Below are 24,259 nucleotides of genomic sequence, written 5' to 3'. Positions count from 1 at the left end.
AGTTTAATCTGTAATTTTCACTTAGTTTTCAAAGCTCCCTTACATCATGGTAGCAGATTCACCATCAAATCTCTAGTCAAAGAAACAATACCGCCCAAATATGAATACACAACTGCCAAAAATTCCTTTGGCTTTGTATGAAAAGAACCAAATACCTCCTCTCCTCCTACTTTCCCCTTCTACTAGGAACATAATTGCTATGTGACACCTATGTTTTAGATGATAGGTTGAAAAGAACTATATTTTGGATACAGTAAGAAGGTCCAAAAAATACTTCTTTTTCCCTCTAAAGATGTGAGTCATAGCAAAAACAAGATTATTCTTTCATTCAATTTGTTTAACAAGCATTTATTAAAGACCTACCATAAGCAAATCAATTCTCTGAGGTACACTGAATTGGAAATAAAAGATTATACAAAGGTCCCAATCCTATTCTTAAAAAAGTATAAAGTACAAATTTTTATTATTAAATACTTTGCCATGATTTAATAAAATCTACATTTACTGGTTTTAGTAATGTTGAAAAATTAAATCAGCAAAACCAAAGCCTTGAATAGCCTCTAGAGCTAGTCTATCAGTTTGTGTGTATATTTCGAATAGACACCCCAGATGCACCATAAACTGGGTACACAGAATTAAAGAGGAGGAGGAGAACCAGCTGGATTGCATTTGGTAAATTGTGCAGTGCTTTTAATGACCTCAGGCATCTCTCAGAAACAAAGACCCATCTCTTTAACACTAATATTCTTTCAGGGCTGTTTTGTGGCTATGGAGCATGGAATATCACAATCTCCAAAGAATAAAAGTTGCAGGTCACCCAAAGGACAATAGAAAGTCACATGGTGGTCATAAGTTGCAGCATATTACCAATGAAGAGGTACACAACAAAATCAGATAAGGCCAATGTATTGATTTGTTTTGCTTGAATCCACATTTTCCTTAAAAGGGAGGTTTTCTGTGGGTGGGTAAAGGGTGAATTAGTGAGAAATTACAGAAATACAAAAAAGGGCAATATTAAATCTATCAAAAATACATAGAAGAATCAAAAGATGTGCAGAAGGGAACACAAACAGCAATTTTCTTATTTTTTTGTTAAATATGTTCATTTAATATGTACTTGAAAAAAGCCACAAAATAGGTCTCTTTCTAGTCCTTTGCATATTAAAAGGTATTATTAAATTCAATATATACTTGAAAATCTACCAAGCAGAAGCATCTTTCTTGTTCTTTTTATATTGAAATATTCGTGTTTACTGATTACTGCACTAATAATTTTTTTCTAATTTTTAAAACATTAATAAAGGAAAAGCAGCAAAAAATATATTATTGAAGAACTGTATGACCAGGAAAGGCAGTGGGTTAGTCATGAGGTAAGAATAAAGGAGAACCTATTAAATTAGATAAAGTCATGTACAGACTACATGCTCCACTGCCACCCACTCAATGCTAACAGACCTAGGGGAAAATCCCCAGAATGGCAAGCGTACCCTGGTAGAAGACTTATGATAGGAGGGTACAGACAAGTCACATGGGATGAGAAGGGATAGATGGAGAGTGAGATATACCCCTTGGAGATAATACCCACATTGAAATTAAAACCTCTAAGAATAAACATTTCAAATACAACTTCATCAACCAAAATCTTCTATTACAAAGTCCGCTCATCTAAATGAATGGCTGACAAGCCACACAAGCTAGAGGGCTTAGGAACATGGCGAAAAGGATTATCACTATTGCGGGATGCTTTTTCAAATGCTACTGAATTTGGTGTAGCCACATGAGACATGGATTCTAGCTTCAAAAAGAGGATGTGAGAGAAAAGAAAAAAATAGAGGTAAATTACCTGATACTTTAAAGATGCTAAAGCTACCCAGAAACACTTACTTGAAGACATAGAGCTTAGTAAAGATTTGAGGCCAAGGGGGATACGAAAAAAGATGCTGACTACTTGACAAATGCCACTGCAATGGCACACAGAATTGTTATTACAAGTTTTGGAGCAAAAATCTCCCACCACTGCTTTTACAGATACTCCTGACTAAGCTACCAACAATTAGCCACAGCATCAGGATTTACATGAAGATGATGTCAAAAAAAGAATTATTTCAACATAATACAATTTTAATTTGGAAATCTATAAAATTCTTAGCCCAGAAGGGCAAATAGCAGCAAAGGTATAAAGGGCAACATATTAAAGACTATGTATTATATTGAAATGTACCCAAGTACATTTTAACTTTGTATCCAGATTTGCCTGGATTTTTAAAAATTTAACTTGAGAAGTATATTTTGATTTTTAAAAATCATTTTATAGTCATGTGGCATAAATTATGTATCACTAATTTACTACTAAAATATGAACTTGTAATGAGAATATGTCATGATATGTATATACACACACACATATATATGTATATATATATATATATATATATATATATATATAACTAAATAAAGCTAATGATCACTTGAAAAACAAGGCTAAGGCACTAAAAAGAAATATTTTGTATTAAAAATACATGTATACAAAAGGGCATAAAGAAAACATATTTACATAATATCAATAGCTATATAAAGTATTACATTATTAAAAAGTGTTTATAAATATAATGAATAAAGTTATTTTTTATAGTGGGAGTTATATATTGGGTGAAGAAGATATAGCAATTTAAGGAAATACCAAAGCAAACATCTTATGACAAAGTTTAAATAAAACCTTGCAACATGTCCCAACAGGGAAAAATGGTTTTCAAACATAATGTAAAAAAAAATAATATTTAGACTTTTGTAATATCAATTAAGGTGGGACTTTTTTAATGTTTTAGAATGATAATTAAGTGTCTTTGATTGAGCCTTACTAGGTGCAAAGCCCCAGGCCCAAACCCCTATCTACTAGGTGCTAAGCCTATGTGGGTGTGAAGCCCTCAGGGTCCTAAGGGGAGTTGCTAAGACCAGAGCCAATAGTAAAAACCTAAGTTCTGGTTGCTCAGATGAGGTTTGATGATGGCTAAAGAGTGTATAAAAAGAAAGAACAGAGCTATTTGCTTAGGGCTCTCACTCTTAGTGGAGTACTGATGCGGAGACTCTGGGCAACTATAGTTAAGAGCCCTCCAGCTTGTAAACCAGGATGTTCAGACTTTGTTAAACTCTGGTAACTACGAATGGGCATTTGAATCAGACAAGATCTGTCTGTTGATGCTTGTAATTTGTTTGTGCTTGCTCTGAAGTTCAGGGTGCTGGCTTTTTCCCCTGAACGAAGTGAATCATATTTGTATGCTGGATTGAAGTAAGATTGTTAACCCCTTAATGTTGCTTTCCTTAGTAAAGCAGATCAAAAGAATCTGGGCTTGCAGTGCTCCTGTTGTTGGGCTTGTGTTCACTTTTTCACCCCCACAGCAGCTTCTAGAAGATTGTTGAAACAACTTTGAAAAAAGAAGTAGTATCCCCATTTCCCTAAACCACATCAGTTGAAGGGGGAAGGAAACAGAGGAGAGAAAGAAAGGAGAGAGAGCTGTTTTCAGATAGCTAAGATCCAGATGATGAAATGTTCATACAATGAAACTAAAAACTCTTCAAACCACACCTGTTAGCAAACTGGAAGATAGTTTGGCGTGTGAAACATGAGTGGTATGTGCTTTCTACTGACAAGTACACTTTTGGCACTAGCTAGAACTACCAAGTGGTATTCAAGGAAAATCCAAAATAAATTCATCATATGAGTCTCTGATGTTATAACCTTTCCAGAACTTTGATATCAGGTTATACATAGTAAGCAATTCCTAAATGAATGCCCTTCCCACCCCCCCATCAATAAGTATTTATTAAGTGCCTACAATGAACAAGGAAAATGGCCTAAATTATTTATAATGTAAATTCTGGGAGCATATACACAGCAGGGAGGACCTCTTTTTCCATTGGAGAAAAATATTTTTATCACATGTATCATAATTAGAGAAAATGTACCTCCAAATTAATGATAGTGCTCTTGGAATAATACATTTTTTGAAAGCTGGTTTAGCTCAAATTTTAGAATATTTTAGTTTCCCCCTTTGAACTTACCATAACTTCCTGCTCATAGGTCCAAACACCACAGGCCAGCTCCACACAGAAAATCACAAGCAAACTTCCAAAGTACTACAAAAAAAAGCACAGGATAAAAAGTATATTAGTGGAGTATAATTAAACTGCATTTCTGTTATCAAAACCAGGCTAAATATCTTCAGTGCTATGTTTATCTAAAGGGAAAGAAAACAGATGTCTGATCATTACTGAAACAGGGAGCCACTCTCATCAACAGATGGGGGAGAATATCTTACAAATTTAAAGACATCTGCAAAGGACATTCATTCTTACCAAAATAGGCCATTGTTTATTAATCACCTCTTGGGATAAATACCCTTGAGAAACTTCAGTACCTTATTAGTTTAACATCTGAATTAGCATGTTAAAGTCTAATAAAACTATATACACAGAATCCAAATTGTGGGTCAGAAAACCATGCTTACATAAACCAAAACCTAGAGTTAATAAGGTATGATCCAAAGATTATTATGTTTGCTCCCCTCTTTATGAGTGGGCTTTACTCAGCATTCCATATAAGTGAAGATCTATCTATTCTTAGAAGTTTATGAGCCACAGAAAAAAACCCAATTAATTAACAAATCATCATTAGGTATGTGTGTGCTTCACACACATAGCAGACACACCTAATAATGATTTGTTCGTTGATTGAACATGATTAATTTAGGTTTTTTTCCTGTGGCTTGTAAACTTCTAAGAAGTAGAAAACACTACAAAATAAATAACTGACTCAAAGTATGATGCAGCTTTTCCTCCAGTTTGATCCTCTTCTCTAATTTCCTCCTTCACTTTCTCTATCTCTGTCATTTGACTCCAGTATCCAAAACAGTCTGTATTTCTTTCTGCTTCAATAATACTATATGCCACTTCAAGCTCCATGCCATTTGTTACCAGTTGAATTATCTGTAAGTCTTAATTTGAAGCCTTCAAAGTATGAGTTTGTCATCAGAAAAAAACAACATTTTTGAACATGAAAGGAAGTCACAGTTTTTCCTCCAAGTTTTCTTTAACATTCTACTTATAGAATTGCAGCCAGAAAGCAACGTTTTAAAATGCAATTTATGTTATAATGAGATCAAAAGTCCAGGTCAAACAGCTTTCTTATGCAATCTATCCTGTAAAAACATTTCACAATTTGATTACTCTAACAAGGTAGGTCACACACCCAGCCCTCTCCCCAAACCCTAATATTTTAAAATACGTCACATCTGAAAAGGAGCAATAGATTAAGATGTCACATAATTGATTAAAATGAAAATTAAGGATGGCCAAAGGAGTGGTGGGTAAAGGCAATGCCATTCCCTTTCCTTGGCAATGATGTAGGGCATTATAGGATGATTTTATGCAGTACTCCCTTTCCTTTCCTTTCCCTTCCCTCCCCTCCCCTCCCCTCTAGTTAAGCCACTGCTTTTCTAGTCCAGTAGTAGCTTCCTTGGGCCACTGGAAAGTTACCAGGTTCCTGGTTCTTAGGGCAGAAAGGGTCCCTCAAAAGCACAGGGCTGTAAGACAATTGCCACAATTCATTATAACTAGATGTTTTTCTCTCTTGTCCAGAGGTAGGATCAATGAAGTAATAGTGGAAGACATAAAGATGACAAGCACATTTCCTTAACTTAGATTGCTTTGGGTGTGCTTTGCATATGGCTGGAAATAAAGTATTTTATTATTCATCCAAATCTTTTTCTAAAATGTTCTTTCAATATATATATATACAAAAATATGATGGATCAAATACAAATTTCTTTCTTCACATGCAAATATATAACAGCCTCTGAAGTTCCCACATGACTCTATTCTCCAATTACCAAATGTTTAATTTTATGTAGCATTAGCATATGATCAATATGTCCTTAATAAGTTCAAACCCAGCAGTATTTTATTTACTTGCATCAGTTTTGTCGACAATTTTATTGTTCTGGTTACAAGCCATATTTTTCAATTCCATTTCTAGAAAATCCACAAAACTCTGTATTTAAGGTCATCAGGCTGGTTTTTGTTGTTTTTTTTTTCTGCATGTTTTTCTAGAAGATAGATCTAGTCTACTAATTCCATGATAAGTTATAAAGGTCAGAGCCATGCTTGAAAAAGTACTCATGGTACAATCAGCTATATTTACTTGTAAAAATGTTTTTGCCTTCTCAACTATCCAGAAACCAGAGCCAGTCACTGTAAGATTGCTTATCCTACTGAGAAGGGCTCTGATAAAACATAGTCTATGTGCTATTGTTTAGGCAGGTGCAGATTATGGCTTTACTTAGTAATTTTATTTTATAATAACAGAGGCTTTCCTTTAAGTGTAAATATAAGCCCCATCCTATCCCCCTTCCTTCAAGACTGAATGTAAGCAAATAAATCCTTTGAAAAGAATTATATCTGGACAGTAGAACTGTTTGTCATTAACATCACTAGTCTGAACTCCTGCTACATTTTAGGCAACGTCTCTAGACTGAGAGACTAGCCCCAAATAAAACACATTGGCTGTTTTGGCTGCTCCCTCAAATTCTAAATCATTAAGTCTCTTCATGACAGCACGATTTTCCTTGAATGTTTCAGATTTGACCTCTGTACATCATTTGATATATGCTATATAGTTGTCCAGGTTGATTTCTCGATACTCTAAAACTGTCATGAATGTCCTCATAAGTGGCCTCCTTACGGACAGTAGTCACAAAGAAAATTTGGTCCCTGACAGAGTCCTGTATTCCTGCTTTATCACCTTCCTGCTCCACATGGTCATTTTTTTTTTTGCTTTTTTTCTTGAGTTTATTGATACTTTGAGCCCCCTCTTCATGAATATCAAAATACAACTCCATGAAGCTCTTTCTAATTTCATTTGTTCCTCACTACAACGCTGTGAGGTTAATAATGTATTATTATCTCCATCAAATGGATGAGCAAACAGAGTCAGGCTAAATGATTTTATGCAAAGTCATTTGAATTGGAACTATTGAAATTTTTTAATTACAAGGCCTCGTAAGGCCTTGATATTATATAACAAACTAGGCAATATAACATATCCTCACTCAACACTTCAAAGTTTTTTGTTCCTTTCCATGGGACAGTATAGCTTGTACTCTGAGTCAGCCACACACTTCCCTTTCCCTTTTGCTGCCATATGTAGTGATTATGTTTGTAACACAAATACTTGGGATGACTTTTCTCCCATCCTCTTAGTTTGCCTCAACTACACTGCTGTCCGTCTGTTTCCCTCTTTCAAGACTTTGAGCTGCCTTGACACTTTGCCCTGTACATTTTGAACTTTCTCCTCCCCCATTCACTTGGGCTTTTCTTGTCTATTTCTTAACTGTATGTTCCATATGTTCCATAGCATCAAAATGCCCCAAACCATTATTCCCTACCAAATTTAATACAACTGAACAGGCGGACCCCAGAAATAGAATATACAGAACCTCTGACTCTGTTTACCAATTTCCTTTGGCTCAGAAGATAGCAAGTTCCCTGTCACTGGAAGTCATCAAACAAGCTGGACAACTCTCAGCTAGGAATATGTTAAGAAGGGATTAATGCATCAGTATTGACAGTTAGACCATTAGACCTCTAAGGTCCCTTTAAACTCCAGTGGATAGAGTGCTGGGCCTAGAGATACTAAGACTTGAATTCAAATCCAGCCTCCAACATTTACTAACTGTGTAACCCTGGGCAATTCACTTAACCTCTGTTTGCCTCAATTTCCTCATCTGTAAAATGGGAGTAACAATAGTATTTACCTCCCAGGGTTGTTTTGAAGATCAAATGAGATAATATTTGTAAAGTGCTTAGCACAGTGCCTGTAACATGGTAAATGCTATATAAATGTTGGCTATAGACGTGTTCAGTTTTTTGTTGTTATGTAAGGTAGATTTTTGTTGGTGTGTGTGTGTGTGTGTGTGTGTGTGTGTGTGTGTGTGTATTTATTTGAACTTGTAATTTCATCAATGTAGGAGCTGCCAGTGAGGAAATTCTATGCCAATAAAGATTTGCAAACTTTTTGCAATTTAAGGCCTCATAAAATAGTCTGATAGTATGAAAAGGGTAACTGAAAGCCAGTATGTGTTTAAAACAGTAATTGAACCCCAGGTCACCTTAACTCCAAGGTTAATCCTCACTGTCACACTACTTCTCATTCACATTCTCTCTCTCTCTCTCTCTCTCTCTCTCTCCCCCTCCCTCCCTCCCTCATACACACACACACACACGCACACACACACACACACACACACTTTTTACTTTAAAGATACTTGAATTTATTACTATGAAAACTCCTTATATCAATGCATTGTGCAATCCCTCCATGCCTCAACAGACAATTCAATAAGTTGGTGCAGCCAAAAACATTCAATACTTCTGGTCATGAATCTATCTGAATTTTGCTAGGTAGGTCATCACTAGGCCCATAATGAAAGCCATAGGTCATAAATGGCTGGCATAGTCTAGAACCCAGGATTACCTCCATAAAGTGATGAGTCATTAGAATAAGACTTCAGCACCAAATACATACACAAAACTATATCTAGAGCTACCTATGTCTAGATATATACACGCACTTTCCCTATTTTAACAAATATGATATATGCACACATATGGGGATGTGAAAATGGTGGGTCCAGACCTGTGATTTTATCAGTGTGGGGAACTCCCAGTATGAAATTCCCTCCACTGACACAGATCTGTAACTTATAATCTTACAGAGTTGACTAGGGCCACTGAGAGATTAAATGACTTGCCTCCGGTTACAGTGCTAGTGTGCTTTAGAGTCAAGACTTAAACCCAAGATCAGCCCTCTAACCCTAAGCTACACTGATCCTACACACACACACACACACACACACACACACTCCCCCCCTTCAAAGTTTTCCTTTTATACCCATTCTGCTAATATCCTTCTGTATGAATGTTGATAATATTTATAATATGCTGTCCATACAACTCCATGTATTCTGCAATTCATAAGACTTTCAGCAGGATGGTCACACTACAGTCATCATCATCAATTAAAAACTGAAACCTCTGAAACCTTGAACTCTGAAACTCCTCTCTCACAATCTCATGTCTTACTATCTCTCCCACACAGTACTCCACCCATTCTTAGTCTTAACTCTCACTGTTGTTCAGTCCTGACTGACTCATTGTGACCCTATTTAGGGTTTTCTTGGCAAAGATATTGGAATGGCTTGCCATTTCCTTTTCCAGCTCATTTTACAGTTGAGGAAACCGAGATAAACAGCGTTAAGTGACTTGCCCAGGATCATATTGCTAGTAGGTGTTTGAGACTGGATTTGAACTCAAGTCCTACTGACTCCAGACCTGGAGTTGCCCCTTTACTCTCATTAAGTCAGTCCTTTGAGCCTTCCCTATTCTCTAAACCTTGCAATCTTTTTTGAACTCCCTACTCTCTCTTTTAGCTTTTACTCTACAATCAGGGACTATGTTAAACCTGTATCTTGTTCTGATTCCCCTGACCACCCCTCCCACTTCTAGTCAGTTTGGTAACTAAGTTTTTAAGTAGCCAGTATAAAGTAACAATGCAGGAAGTAAGATTGCAAAAGGGAAACTAGAGGTTACATATAGACTGTCTCAAAGAACAAAGGAGCATAATTTGCAAACTGTATCAGATAGTGACCAAAAATTGCATCCTGAGACTATGTGCTAAATCAAGGGAGGCCATCTAGGCCTTAAGAACAAGACATTTTGGTACTATGTGTTAATCTCAGATAAACTTCAGAAATCCACAGTAAGACCAACAGAACACCAAATACTGCTGATAACTTTGAGATGATGTGAATATATTAATGAACTAAACCCAAGTGTGGCACAGACAAGAGTCTGTCCTCTGCCAAAACCCTACAAAGATGAGACCCCTAAGTGCTGCTTCCCCCTACAGTACCCCCGAGAATTCTTCCATTTCCATCCAGGACCATGCTCCCAAGTGGTTCCAACTCTAACCTGAGGTTAGGTAAGTTACTCACTGTGTCTTTCCACCTCCCCATTCTCTTTCCTATGCTGCCTGCCTTCCTCCACTATCTCATTCCCTTTCCCATGCCAACTGCTTCTGTACCTACCCTTTTGCACCACTTGTCTCTGTTCTTTTTGTGCCATTTGCCCTTGCACCTTCTGTGCCTTATTAAAGTGTGATTGAAACATTACTCCTGCTACCATTGTGGTCTTTCCCTTAAAGTACCCAAAGAACTGGGTGTGCATGCCCCTGTTTCATAATTACATTTATTAGTTAGCAATTCTGTGACATTTTTATAATACCCTTTACTCCACCTTTGAATCTCATTTGACTTGCCCATTTGACTGTCAACAATTCCCCTCCTGGTAACCCAAGAAAGAGAGAAATTTTCATTATCTCTCTATTAAATTTCTACTGCTGTGTGGATTAATGCTGCTAAAGTAAATCAAGACATCATGCTCTATGCATGACTCCCAACCCCGTCCACCCAGAATCACTCCTTTGAGCTTTAGTTCCACATCCCAACTTCCTGCCAGACATCTCTTCCTGGATATCCAACCAGCACCTCAAACTCAACATCTCCAAAACTGAACTCATTATTTTCCTCCCTAAACCTGTCCCTCCTCCCATTTTCCTTATTCTCACTGATAATCCCATCATATGCCCCATCATCAAGTTCAAATCACAGTTATCTTTGACTGTTCCCTTACCCCTACTTCCCCAATATCTTTTGCCAAGATCTGTCCATTCTAACAGTATAATCTCTTACATCCTTCCTTTCCTCATAGTCTCACCATCCCAGTTCAGGCCCTTATCACCTCTTGCCTATCTATTTAACAGCCTCCTAGCATCAGAAAAGACCTTAGCCTAAAAGGGCCAAAGCATCCTGGGTCATCTCCAGTCATCCTGGTGAATATCAGGCCACTGAACCCAGATGACTTTGGAGGAAAAAATGAGGCTGATGACCTTGTACAGCCCTCCCTCACTCAAATCAAAGTCAACTGCAAGACATGTTATCATTTCCCTGATGGCATAGTCCTCTTTGAGAATGAAGAACAAACAGAACAACAATACCCCCTTAATTTGTCTCTCTGACTCCAGTCTCTTCCCTTTTCAATTTACTCTTCTCATAGCTGCCAAGGCAATCTTCCTAAGGCATATGGTTGACCATATCATTGCCCTACTCAAAAACTTTCAGTGGCTCCCATAGAATAACATGCAAAAGAATTTAGCCACCAAGCATTTAAGACCATCAGCAATCTAGCTCACTATAAACCACACCTGTGTTAATGTGCAAGTTTTCTAAATGAAGAAAACTTCTTCAAAATAATGGAATTAATACCAATAAGTATTTTCAAATCTGACCACCTGAGAATATTAGCTTTCTGTTCAGAAACAAGTATCTAGACCCATCTAAGCCAATATGTCAGTAAAAATAAATGAACAAAAACACAGCAAATCTCATATAGTTATGATAAAATTTCAGCTAAGCAGAACCTCTGATGTGATCCCTTCTTTTAAGACAAGGACAGGAAAGTTGAGACCTTAGAGAAAACCAAAACATTTAAAATTGAACACAAAAGTTTCTTAGAAGCTTCCTCCCCACATACAACTTCAACAACCGTAGCTCCCACATACAACTTCAAAAGTGAGGCATGGTATGGTGGAAAGAATACCTTGAAAAGAAAATGGTTGTATGATCTCACCACCTGGGTCTGAGTCCTTTCCTTGACATAGCTGTGAACCAGAGAGCCTCTGAGCCTCTACCTCACAGGGTTTTCATAAAGAAAACATTTGTTTAAGAACCTTAAATGACTTACAGAAATATGAACTATTATTATGCTACTATGGAAGACACTAAGAATGGTCATCACAGTCACTAGAATCCATTAAGCTTGGAGTTTTCAAACCTTGAACTCAGCCCTGTGAAGCAGAAGGGTAATTTATGCATTTTGGTGGAGGTTAATTTTTTTAAACTTACTTTAATTTTAGAAAACAATTACAGTCACAGCGATTGCAAATTCTTATCTTTTTATCATCTTAAATTGAAAAGAAAATCTAATTTCCTGCTTTGAAAATGGTGGGGAGGGGGCAGATTGGATCTCATTTTGAAGCTTGCCCAGGTTAATTATCCCCATCCTGTGTGCTTTTAATAAAGAACTTCTTGACAGAAAGGCAATAGATAAGGAATGCAAATGAGAAATGCATTCTTAGACCTGATCACTGTGCTGATTTGCTTTGTTGAACTATACATATTTGATTCAAGGGAAGGCTTTTGGGAAAGGGGTAAGAGTGGCAACTTAGTGAGAAGTGTTGAAAACAAAAAACAGAATCAATAAAACTTCTTTAAAGAACAAAAAAATGCAGAAGAGGAGGGATACAAACAGCAATTTTTAAAAATTATATTGTAAAATGATATATATTATGTATACATTTGTTTTTAAAAACAATTTATGTAATAGCTCAGTTTCTTATACAAGTCTCTTGTTCTTATTCTTAAGTTCACAATAATAATTTAATTTAAACAAAGAGAATTATTAAAATCCATTTTCATCACAATGCATTTTTATAACTAGAATCCTCAAATAATAAAAAAAAAATCTAATTAACTAGATCTAATTCCTCTCAAAAAACTGAGGTGTTATTTTTTTTGCCCATATTGAGACTATATTATTTTTGTTCCCCCCCAACAATATGCCTGGCACATAGCAGTATCCTCATGTATATTTCATATTTTAAATATTTGCATTATCTTTTGTTTTCAGAACACCTTAACATTTCTGAAAATATCCTTCTTCTTCCCCTACCCAGCAACAAAGAATAAAAAAAGAAAGGAAAAAGGACAGTTTAGCAAAATTAATCAACATCAACTGAATATAACATATGCAATTTTCCCCACCTGCTGTCCTTCATCTCTGCAAAGAAAGAGGGGTAGTACATTTCGTCATCTCTTTTCCAAGGCCAAGCTTAGTCATTATAATTACACAATATTCAGTTTTGAGATTTTGCCCTTTTTGTTTATATTGTTGCTATCATTGTATACACTGTTTTAATGGTTCTACTTACTTCATTCTTCATCAGTTTCTAACTCTTTCAATGCTTCTTTGAATTCTTCATATTCACCATTCCTTATGGTATACATTTTTTAAATTCATGTACCATAATTTGGTTAGTCATCCCCCAATCAATGGGTATCTACTTTGTTTCCAATTCTTTTTTTAACCACAAAAAGTGCTGCTATGAATATTTATTTTGAACGTGAACATTTCTCTCTCTTTGACCTCAGTGGAGCATATACCAACCACTGGGATCTTTGGGTCAAAAAATTACCACTGTATTTTATCCACATTAATTAATAAATGAGAATGTCATAGGGCCATGCCTGTCACTAGCCAAAAAGTCATAAAGATGGTTAAAAAATAAAAGTAAATCATGTTAGGGACCAGAAGTACAGAATGACAACAAACAGGTCTAGAAAACTGCCAAAGCAGGGTTGAGGAAATACTGGGAGTAAAGAAATTTAAAAAAAAAAAAGAAATGTGGTAGGCAGTAGTGAGTACAATCCAAAATTGCTCTATGTACACTCATAGTACTGTGTCCCAAGTTGTCAGCCCTGCTCCCAACCTTCCCATACGCTATTTAGTCATAGTTAGAGGCTACCCTAACAGGCACAATGAAATTCTTGAGAAGTCAGAAGTCTTATACCTTAGAAGTATAATTAGGAGTTTTTTCAATGGAGTAAAAATAGTCAATGAGTCCCCTCATAGACCACCACCACCAGCACCACCACCACCCCCAAAGGAAAAAAACAAACAGCCACTGTGTATATCTGTTGGGCAGGAGGACATTAGGGCTGTAGCTTCAGAGGCTGATTGGGTGGGGGAGGGGAGGAGGTAGGTAGGATGGGGAGAAGGAAACAGGGATATACTTCAAGGTCCTGGACCTACAACAGATTGCTCAAAAGAGAATGACCAGGAGATAGCAATATGGGGAGGGCATTGGCAAAGTCTACAACATCCTTTAGGAAAAGGAGTTGAGCTGTTCTAGGGAGGATGGGGTACATGCTTTTGCAGACTTCAATCCTAAAGGGGCCAGGCTTCTCTGAATGAGCAGAATAACTCCTCTCCATCACTGGTGCTGCCTGAGTAGACAGAATACTTTGGTCCCATCTTCAGACCCTCTAGATCTGGGGATGAGGCATTTAAGAAAGAAGGAAAGCTTAAAAATTGATCCACTAGAATGAGGTCCATGACTAGCCCCATCAAGACCATCTGCTCGTCTCCTAGTTGCCCAGCAAGAGGGAGGAGAAGTATCTCTCCTGGCTGCACTTAATTCACCGCTGTTCTGCAACCCTTGTGTTTTCACAATCCAGCCAGCAGCTGCTGTGGGGGTGTAAGATCCACCAACAGCCAGCACCCACAAGGCTGCCAGCATGCTGCAAAAACACAGGTTCTTTTGATCTGCTTTAATAAGGAAAGCAAGGTTAAAGGGGTTGACAAGCTTACTTTAATTCAGCATACAAATATCATTCCCTTAGTTCAGGGGAAGAGACCAGCACACTGAACTTCAGAGCAAATTACAAACAAATTACAAACATTAACAGACAGACCAAATACAGATTCATAGTTACCAACATCTAGGTTCAGCCCGGGAGCTCAGAACAAGGGCTGGCCCAGAGTCACACGCCACCACTGCTGTGAGTAAGAGAGCTCCAAAGAACAGACAGCCAACCCCTGGTTTTTATAAACTATATTGGGGGGGTTTAATATTAAATAAATTCTGTGCCCTTTTCATTCTAGCTATACTTTAAATACCTACGCTCTAATAAGCAAAAGGTTTGATTAAAGGCCTGGATTCTGAAAACGATAAATGATAAACTCTAGTCTCTATCTTGTCTGGTGCTAAGCTTTACAGACTTTTAGTGTTAAGTAGCTGTCAGTTGCTTATTTTTCTTATCCCCAAGACAGGAGATTTAAAAATATTACATTACTTGTAGTTAGTAAATAATAGAATTCCAGTGCCAAATATTTGTACAAGGTAATGGAGCAGCTGTCATTTTGCTAAGAATCTACTGAGACTAGGATATACGGAATATTTTCATTACATTGGTACCTACCCACTCAGAAAAAGCAGGAGAGATAAAAATCTCGGTTATTTCCTGTGCTCAAAATGAAATTGCAAGGAAATTAAATCAGTTCTTTATAAGTGCAATCTGTGACAATGTTTAGCATTTCCAGAGGAAGGGTAATGTCAAATGACCTTTTCTGAACAGAATGAAATGGGAGTACCCTAAAACCTTAATAATTAGGAATAATTGAAGGAAGAGTTGATCTAATACTAAAACATGTGAATTATAAAATATTTTCAAATAAATAAAACTTTGCTACTTTCGAGAATATGCTGTAATTCAAATTTAGCCCCCAAAGTGTTGGTAAGTATGAAGTTCTTCAAATTTACTTGTTTGAATGCACGGACTTTTTTTTGTGGTCTAGCTATAGTGCTACAAAGTGCTTAAGCAATTGTCTGGTAAATAGGTCAACAATTTCCTCTGAGGCTTTCTTTTATTCAGCTAATTTGCTTACCTTAACTTTCTCCACTCCTTCCCACTCCCACCCACTTCTACCCATGCCCCAAAGTACAAAGTCAAAAACTAACCAAGCCTTTATTTTCAGGATTTCACCGTTATGAATGTCGATCAGTCAAAAATCATTTATCATATGCCCACTAGGTGCTGAGAACAAGTACAAATAATGAAACAGTCCCCATTCACAAGGAGCTTACATACGAATGCAGCTCAAATTAATGAGGTCTTTCACAATTTGGCTCAAACCTTGTTTTCTAGGTAACAGGATAAAAGGGAGGTGATACAATCTTTAGAAGGCCTGAAATCTTGAAAAAAAAATCTAAGAAAAAGTCTAGACCATTTCTTGAACTCAGTAATTCTGATTCTTCAATATTTTAGAATGATATCCAATGTTACTTTGTAAATATTACTTCTAGATTTTAGTCTCATTTCTTATTAAATTTTATGTCTATTGTCAAAGAAAGTAGTGTACAGAAAGTCTACAAAAGAGCAGCAGGGATTTTAAAGGCTGAAAGTTAAATTGAGATTTCTCAACAGGAGCCACAATAGGTCTGCAGCAATAATTAAACAACTTGTCTTACGAATTCTACTACCTTTTATCTTCTTAGGTCTGACCTATTAGTTTTAAAGAGTCTTCACTGGTCTCCAACAAATCAGTTTGTGGGATAGATATTTTATCTGGACACTTAGGTGGAGGATAGGTAGGGAGAGATGAAAAGGAGACTATAATTCTGGGTGAAGTGGCCTGATCTGGAATTATAGCTTCCTTCTCTGTCATCATCTAAGAGCTATGTCAGCTCCAGTTATCCTGATTTATATCTGGCCACTGGACCCAGATGGCTCCAAAGAAGAAAGTGAGCTGGTGACTTTGCACAGCCCTCCCTCACTTAAATTCAATTTACTTGCAAGTCATGGCATCATCTTCCTGATGTCATGGTCCTCTTAGAGAACAAAGGACAAAACACACATCATCTAAGAATTGAATAGGAACCACGATCAAATGGACATTAACAAAATGGACCAAATAATAATGACTTTTGCTGAAAACTGAATTAGCAAAAAAATAATGCTGAGCCGATTGAACATATGCTCTGGGTATCTTGGGGACCAGGATCCAAGTCAGCCTTGCCTAAAATCTTCTAGTTGAAGTTCTTTATCAGTAACATATGCCTAACACCATCCCAAATTCCAAGGAGAAAATAAGGTCCATTATTTTATACACCCATATAATATCCTATATGTGATAGTCTAGATAAAAAATCCAAAAGATAGGAAGAAATAATCTTAACCACTCTTGAACTATTCAGTAATTGATTCTCTAGTGCTTCAGAATATGATTTTGTAAATATTAGGTTCTGGGTTTTAGTCATTTTTCTTATTAAATTTTGTGGTCAAAGAAGATACATTCACTTTAGTTTTCTTCATATGTATAATATATATAGAAATAAATAATATACATGTATCTTCAAGCATAACTAAATTCAGTTTTCTGAAATTATTTTTCAATAAAAGGAAAACTTTCCTTTTAATTTCAATAACTCTGTGACATTAAAAATACTTAACTGAATTTAACGTGAGACATTTTGAGCTTTTACCAGAGACGATGTGGAAAATTTAACAGGTTGCCATTTTCCTCCCTATTTTTAGGAGAGTTCTTTAGTTGTAATGTAAAGACTTATTTTTTAAAATCATTTAATTCAGTTCTATATTTATTAAATACTTACAATGTGCAAGATATCATGCTAGACATTGGTGACATAAAAACAAAAACCCATTCCAAGTCCTCAGGGAGGGAACCCTACAGGAAGGATGCAACACAGAGAAATCAATACAAAGGAGTTTGAAGTAGAAATTACTAATGACTGATGGGAAGAGAGAAGATTTCATAGAGATGTTGCCTGAATATCACACCCCGAAGGAAGACAGAAATTCTGAAAGACGTGTATATTTCAGCCTTCTTTGAAAGCACAGTGGCAGAAAAGGCAGGCTGACTACTGGGAACAGCAGAGTTTGGCTGAAACACAGACATTGTGAAGCAGAGTAATGAAAACTAATACTGGAAAACTAGATTTGAGCCAAATCATTTAAGATCTCAAATTCCAAGCTAAGGAGCTTGTATCTGAGCTTATAAGCAATATGGAACACTGGAGAATTTTTATCAAAGTATATAATAAAACTTTTATTTTAAGAATATTATTTTGGCAATTGTATGAAGGATGGATAGAAGGAAGGAGAGATTGGTGACAGGAAGATCACTTTAGGAAGCTATTAAAACATACAAGGCAAGTAGTGATAACTGTGACAGAAAAGATGAAGGTGTGGAAATGAGAGGTTTTAGGGGAAAAACTGACAGAACTTGGCAACTGATTGGATTGGAGGAAGTCAAAGATAATAACTCTGAGGTACTGTTGAAAAAGACAGGGAAGTTTGGAAGAAGGGTAGGTTATTCAATTTTTTTATATTTTGAGCTTGAGATACCTGAAACATCCAGGTATAAATGTCCATCAAGGTGGGGGGTCAGGGTTTGACTGCAGTTGAAAAGAAAAATTCACTGGATATGGAGAATTGATTGTTATCTATATAGCAATGATAATTAAAACTACAAGAATAGAGACCATGAGGAGAGATAGTTTAGAGGAATAAAGGGATACAGGTTGGCAATTTGGAGAATTCCCATGTTTAATGGGTGGGAGGTATATGACAATGATTCAGCAAAGGAGATTAGAGAGGCCCTACCAGACAAGTAAGAGGAAAATTAAGTGATTATGTCATAGGAGTCAAGGTAGAAAAGAGGGTCCAGGAAGAGTGGTTTTCAGAGCTAAAAGGTACAGAGAGGTTACTACAGAAATGGACTGAGAAAATATCATCAAATTTAACAACTGAGATCCTTACCTTAAAAGCTAAAGAAAGGTTAATTACAAGCTGATGGACTAAAGGGATGGCACAGTAAAGTAAAGAATGAGAGAAACTTGACCATATTAGTAGACCAAAAGAAAAGAGCAGAGAAATGTGGAGAAACTGAAGATGACAGAGAAGGAATGATCAACGGGACAGTCTCTAGGATGAAGGCAAGAGGAACTGATGGAACTGAGGAAAGTACAAAACCTGTGTGCTGGGAGTTTGGGGGAACATCTCCCCAGGAATAGTAGCTTTAGAGGTCAAAGAAATGTAGCCTGAAGTGATGCATAAAGACAAGACCCTCAATCTGCAATCTATTCTGATTCTATCTCAAAGAGAGGTCCCACTATCTTAGAACTTGTATTAGGAGGGCAGAGTTTATAATCTCAAAGAGGATCATAAACATGTCTGAAAGGTTCGGAACCGCCGGATATAAGAAACTCTCAAAGTAGAAGGCAGAAGAATCAAAACATATATTTAGGCTCCACAGTAACCAACCCATGAACCAGCAACCCCATTTTGATATATTGATCAAAAGCTTCCAGGCCCAATAAGTACGCCTTGAAAGAGTAACCAGGAGGCTACAGAGAAACATGATTGCGTAAAGCAAAATCATGCTTCCCCCTCTATGGTAAAAAGATTACCCACTGGCCTGAAGTCTTTGTTCAGCTTCCTCCCGTAGGTCAGCTCTGCTACTGGCAGCTCCTGCTTCAGCTGTGGCTGTGGCTGTGGCTGTGGCTGTGGCTGTGGCTGTGGCTGTGGCTGTGGCTGTAGCTATAGCAGCCTCTGGCTCCAACGGGAGCTGCTTTTAACCATCCAGCCTCTGCGGGGGTGTAAGGTACGCCGGGGAAAGCACAGGTTCTTTCAATCTGCTTAAGCAAGGTGAAGGGGTTGACCGGGAAAGCACAGGTTCTTTCCATCAGCTTAAGCAAGGGAAGCAAGGTGAAGGGGCTGACAAGCTTACTCCAGTCCAACATACAAACAGCATTCAGTTCAGGGGAAAAAAGCCAAACTAGTCAAGGGCACTTGTTGACTAAGTGCTAAGGAGCCCATTTTTGGTTGCCAGTACAGAACTCCACCTCCACCAGGATGGTCTGAGGAGATGAACTACAGGGAAATACACCAACCTGGAACAGATCTGATCCCAACACCAAAGTTACCCAAATTTTAGACATTTTTAGAAAGAATCAAGTGCATTAGGAGCAGAAAAGCACAGTGTTGAAGGTACCCATTGTGTACCTGTTTTAGTGAGTATATCAAAGTGATTTATTAAATAGTACATCAATTTTATGTATGAAAGTGAGTGTTTTTAAAATAACAGGTTTATTTTCAAGTAATCCACTCTGAGAGCAATCTTGTAATATTATACATTTGCTTAGGTAAATGGTAAAAGAAGAAGTCGAACTTGATCTAGCCCATATCAGACTTTCACAAAAACTTAACCATATAGCTGACAATTATATTGCATTTTAAACTTTCTAAAGTGCTTTATGTGCATTATTTCATTTCAGCCACATAACAATATTAGTAGGCTGGTTCTACGGGTATCATTACTGCCATTTTACTGAGGTTCAAAGACTACAATAGGCATGAGCAAGAGAGGATTCTGGGAAGATGGTGGAGTAGGTCAGACAATTCCAAACTCACAAGATTTTCCTCCACAAAAGAGATAAAACAGTACCTCAGGGCAAACATGGAGCAGTGAAAATATATAAGAGTAGTGGCAGAACAGGGATCCTCCTGGGACAATTGGGATGGATCTGAAGAAAAATCCAGGGAAGAGGTTTGGTCCCTGTGTAAAGTAAACACCTCCAGGGTAGGGAATGCTTAACCAGCAAGCAGCAAAGCCTGGGGTTAGCTGGGTTGGGTGGCTGCCTCAGCCCCAGCCACAGTAACTTTTACCACCATCATGCCCCCCAACTCAATAAGGGGAGTTGGGCATCTGAGCCCAGGGGAAATTAAAGGGAACATCTGCTGACGAGGAATGCCAGACCCAGTGGTGCTGCGGGGACTCACCCAGGCAAGAAGGAACCAGCACACACCCTGTTGGGGCAGAAGCAGTAGGGCAAGGATGCAGCTGCCTGTGGGCACTTACAGGAGGCTAGAGGTCTTGGTTTGGGATCGAGGTCAGAGAGGAGAACTGAAAGAGAATCTGAGGCCAGAGGCACCATCCCCTATAACCCAGAACTAGAAGTAATTACAAAAACTAAGCTGCTACAAATTAAAAAAAAAACAGGCAAAGGAGAAAGAATCTAACCATAGAGAGTTACTATGGGAATAGAGAAGACCCGGCTTGTCTTCAGAGGAGGATACTGAAGCAAAGAAACCCTCTTCTACCCCAAAGAGTAATGTCAAGTGGTCATCTACCCAAAAAGAATTCACAGAAGAACTTAAAAAAGAATTTAAAAATCAAATGAGAGCAATTGAGGAAAAAATAAAAAAAAATCCAAGAGAAATAAGGATATTATGAAAAGAAAGTCAAACAATTAGAAAAGGAGATAGAGAATCTGGAGGTCCAGAGTCTTAAGGAAGAAAATGACTTCTTAAAAATCAGAATTGGGCAAGGGGAAGCCAGCAAAGTCATAAGAGACCAAGAAATAATAAAAACAAAATATAAAGAATAAAAAGATAGAAGAGAATGTGAAACATCTCATAAGAGAAACAATTGATCTGGAGAACAGATCAAGAAGAGAAAACAAGAATAATTGGACTACTGAAAGCTATGATCAAAAAAAGAATCCTGATACAATAATACAAGAAATAATTAAAGAAAATTTACTTAAGCATTAGAACAAGAGGGGAAAGTAGAAATAGAAAAAATCCACCCATCACTACCTGAAAGAGATGAGGAAAACCCACAGGAATATTATAGTCAAATTTCAAAATCCCCAGCTCAAGGATAAAATATTACAAGCAACAAGGAAAAAAAATAACTTACATGTGATGGTGCCATAATTACAATCACACAAGACCTAGCAATGGCAACACTAAAAGACCGAAGGTCTTGGAACACTATAGATCAAAGAGAGAATGAACTGGGCTTACGGCCAAAAATCTCATACTCAGAAAAGTTAAACATAATCTTGAATGAAAAAAATGGACATTTGATAAATTGTCAGACTTTGTTTAAAAAAAAACAGAACCTGAACTTAATTGAAGATTTGATATACAAGAGCCAAGAGAAATATAAGGTACATTCCAAAGATGAATTATAAGGGTCTCAGTAAGGACAGTTTACTTTTTATATATGTAAGATGTAAAATGTATGTCTAAGATTGTTATTAACAAATGGGTAGTTCATAAAAAAGATTGGGGTAAACCTAACATGATATGACTTTAAAAAGTAAAACCATTCAGGAACAGCTAAAAAGAGTAATTATCTGATAAAAATGAGGTTGGAGAAGAAAAACCAACATAGAGGAATTAGATGGGGGAGGAGGGCTGCTAGTTCTGGAAACCTACTTTCATTGGGGTGGATTCAAGGAGCAATACATATCTATAAAGAGTATAGAAGTCTTCTAAATTTAGAAAGAAATGAAGTGCTAAGGGGATAGGGAGAGGGGAGAGGATAAGGGAGGGTTCTTTAGAGGGAAGGGTGAGGGAATAGGTTAAAGGGGGATATAGAAGGGTATTTAATGGCAAGGAGAAGATAAGGGAGGAATCCCTGGGAGGATAAGGGAAGGATCTTTAGAGGGGAGAGTGAAGGAATAGGTCAAAGGGGCATATAAAAGGATGTTTAGATTTACAGAAATAGGAGGATAAGGGAGGGATCTTTGTGGGGGGTGGTAAGTTAAGTAATAGGAGGGCAAGGTAGTGAGTAGAAGTAATGTGGAGGAGTCAGGAAGGACAGTAAGTAAGAAGCACAAACATAAAAACAAAGATTAGGAGTAGACTCCGTTAGGGAAAGTACATGTTTATATGTGCATGTATGTTATGTATGCGTTATGTTTATATGTACATGTTTTTATCTATATCTATACATAAATATATCCACACTTAATTGTAGCCTGGGGGGAAGGAGGAAGGAAATGGGAAAAAGAACAAAGTAAAAAGTGTACAGCAGAAAATAAAAGAAAACCCACCAGGAAGCAAAGAAAACATGAACAGTTTTTAACACAATGTGCAGTATTTAATATACAGGCATTTTTGAAATGAAAATTCACTGCTATATATTTTTAATCCTCTCACATTCTGCTGTGCACATGGCATGTTTTTTCTTTTCTTATTTTATATTTAAGTTTTAATATTTAAGTTTATTATGTTTCTTTTTTTCTTATTATGTATTTAAGTTTTAGTATTCAAGTCTAAAATTTAAAAAAAAAAGATTTAAAACAAATAGGCATGCTCATGGTCACAAATAAGCATGTGTCAGAGGCTACACTAAAACCCATATCTCTACTGACTACAAGTCCAACGCTATCTTTTACTCCATGATGCCTCATGGGATTTTACTCTGTAAATCTGAGGAATGTCTGATAGAAGAAATGCCTTCTTTAAATGTACCATTAGCTATTCAACAATAAAATATATCTGTTAGTTTATGAATTCATAGAATGATGTATTGACTTTCCCTAACCAAAGAATGTTCAAGCAGAGGTCAGATTTGTTGAGAATACTGAAGAAGGGATTCATATTTCCAATCCTAGGAATAACTTTCACAATTTCTCTTTGAAATCACTCTTGGTGTTTTACTAAAGCCACCAAGCTGTGAAACTATTCTCTTTTTCCCCCTCAATACCATACCCCCACTTAGAAAAATTAGGCTTATCAATTTGATGACTCCATTTATTCTTTTTTGCTGTTGTTGTTAGGCAGTTATTAAGCTACATTGCCTCATGTACAACAGACCCCTTTAAGACCTTGCTTGCACTTTTAAAACCCTTCACTGTGCTAGCTTTGTGGGAAAGGCACTTTAACAATAAATGTTTTTTTCTACTTAACATAAAATACATTTTATACATGAAATCATTAATTAACAAAACCCCAGGGATGAAAAGAATGGCTAATGGAAAATATGTACTACAAAGTACTCTTCCCAACATTCCTTTACAACTTAAATTACTTTAAGGAAATTAAACATTTATAGATTTACTATTAATATATTTTGGGTTTTTTTTTTTAAAAATAACCTATGAGAAAGGAGCATAGGAAACTCAGACAAATGAGAATCTCCTTCCCAAGTACGCGAAAAATCCAATTTGTAGAATAACACAATTCATTACCTAGCAGAAATAAAGTAATTTAACTGCATTGTGCACATATTTAAGCTGAAGCTTAAATTATTGCTATAGAATCCTAGAATTATTACAAAATCTTATCCCTACTTTTAGGTGACAAAATACTTTTACTGCTACCTCCTTCTATTTGAGAGGAGGAGGAATCCCAATAATCAAGAATTCGATTTATGATTTGGCAAAGTTTTGAGAAAAAAAGCATTACCTTAGTTATTGGTTTCTTTAGTAGCACCCTACATGCTAAATTATGGGGGAGAGAGGAGTGGAGGGGGAGGGAGGGCAGGAGGGAAGGAAGGAAGGAAGGAAGGAAGCAAGGAAGAAAGGAAGGAAGGAAGCAAGGAAGGAAGGGTTTACTATATGCTAGGCATTGTGCTAAGTGCTGGGTATACAAATACAAGTCAAAAAAATATAGTTCTTGCCACCAAGGAGTTGACATTCTAATAGGAGAAGACAATGTATAAAAGGGAGCTGAAAAAGTAGGTGAAGTGGGAAAAAGGTAAAGTCCTGAGC

General features: G+C 36.9%; 1 protein-coding gene across 1 annotated transcript in view; it reads right to left on the bottom strand.

Moving 5' to 3' along the window:
• Positions 1-24,259, bottom strand: part of TSPAN12 (tetraspanin 12) — a 102,078-nt gene that overhangs the window by 51,684 nt on the left and 26,135 nt on the right. Inside the window, exon 5 of the mRNA XM_036759486.1 lies at positions 4,060-4,134. Coding sequence (XP_036615381.1) covers positions 4,060-4,134 — 75 coding nt within the window. The remainder of the gene's footprint in view (positions 1-4,059; positions 4,135-24,259) is intronic.

The sequence above is a fragment of the Trichosurus vulpecula genome, chromosome 5 (assembly GCF_011100635.1).
Source record: "Trichosurus vulpecula isolate mTriVul1 chromosome 5, mTriVul1.pri, whole genome shotgun sequence".
In the NCBI taxonomy this organism is placed as follows: domain Eukaryota; kingdom Metazoa; phylum Chordata; class Mammalia; order Diprotodontia; family Phalangeridae; genus Trichosurus; species Trichosurus vulpecula.
Note: the sequence above shows the minus strand (reverse complement) of the source record. Positions and strands in the feature narration are given on the sequence as shown.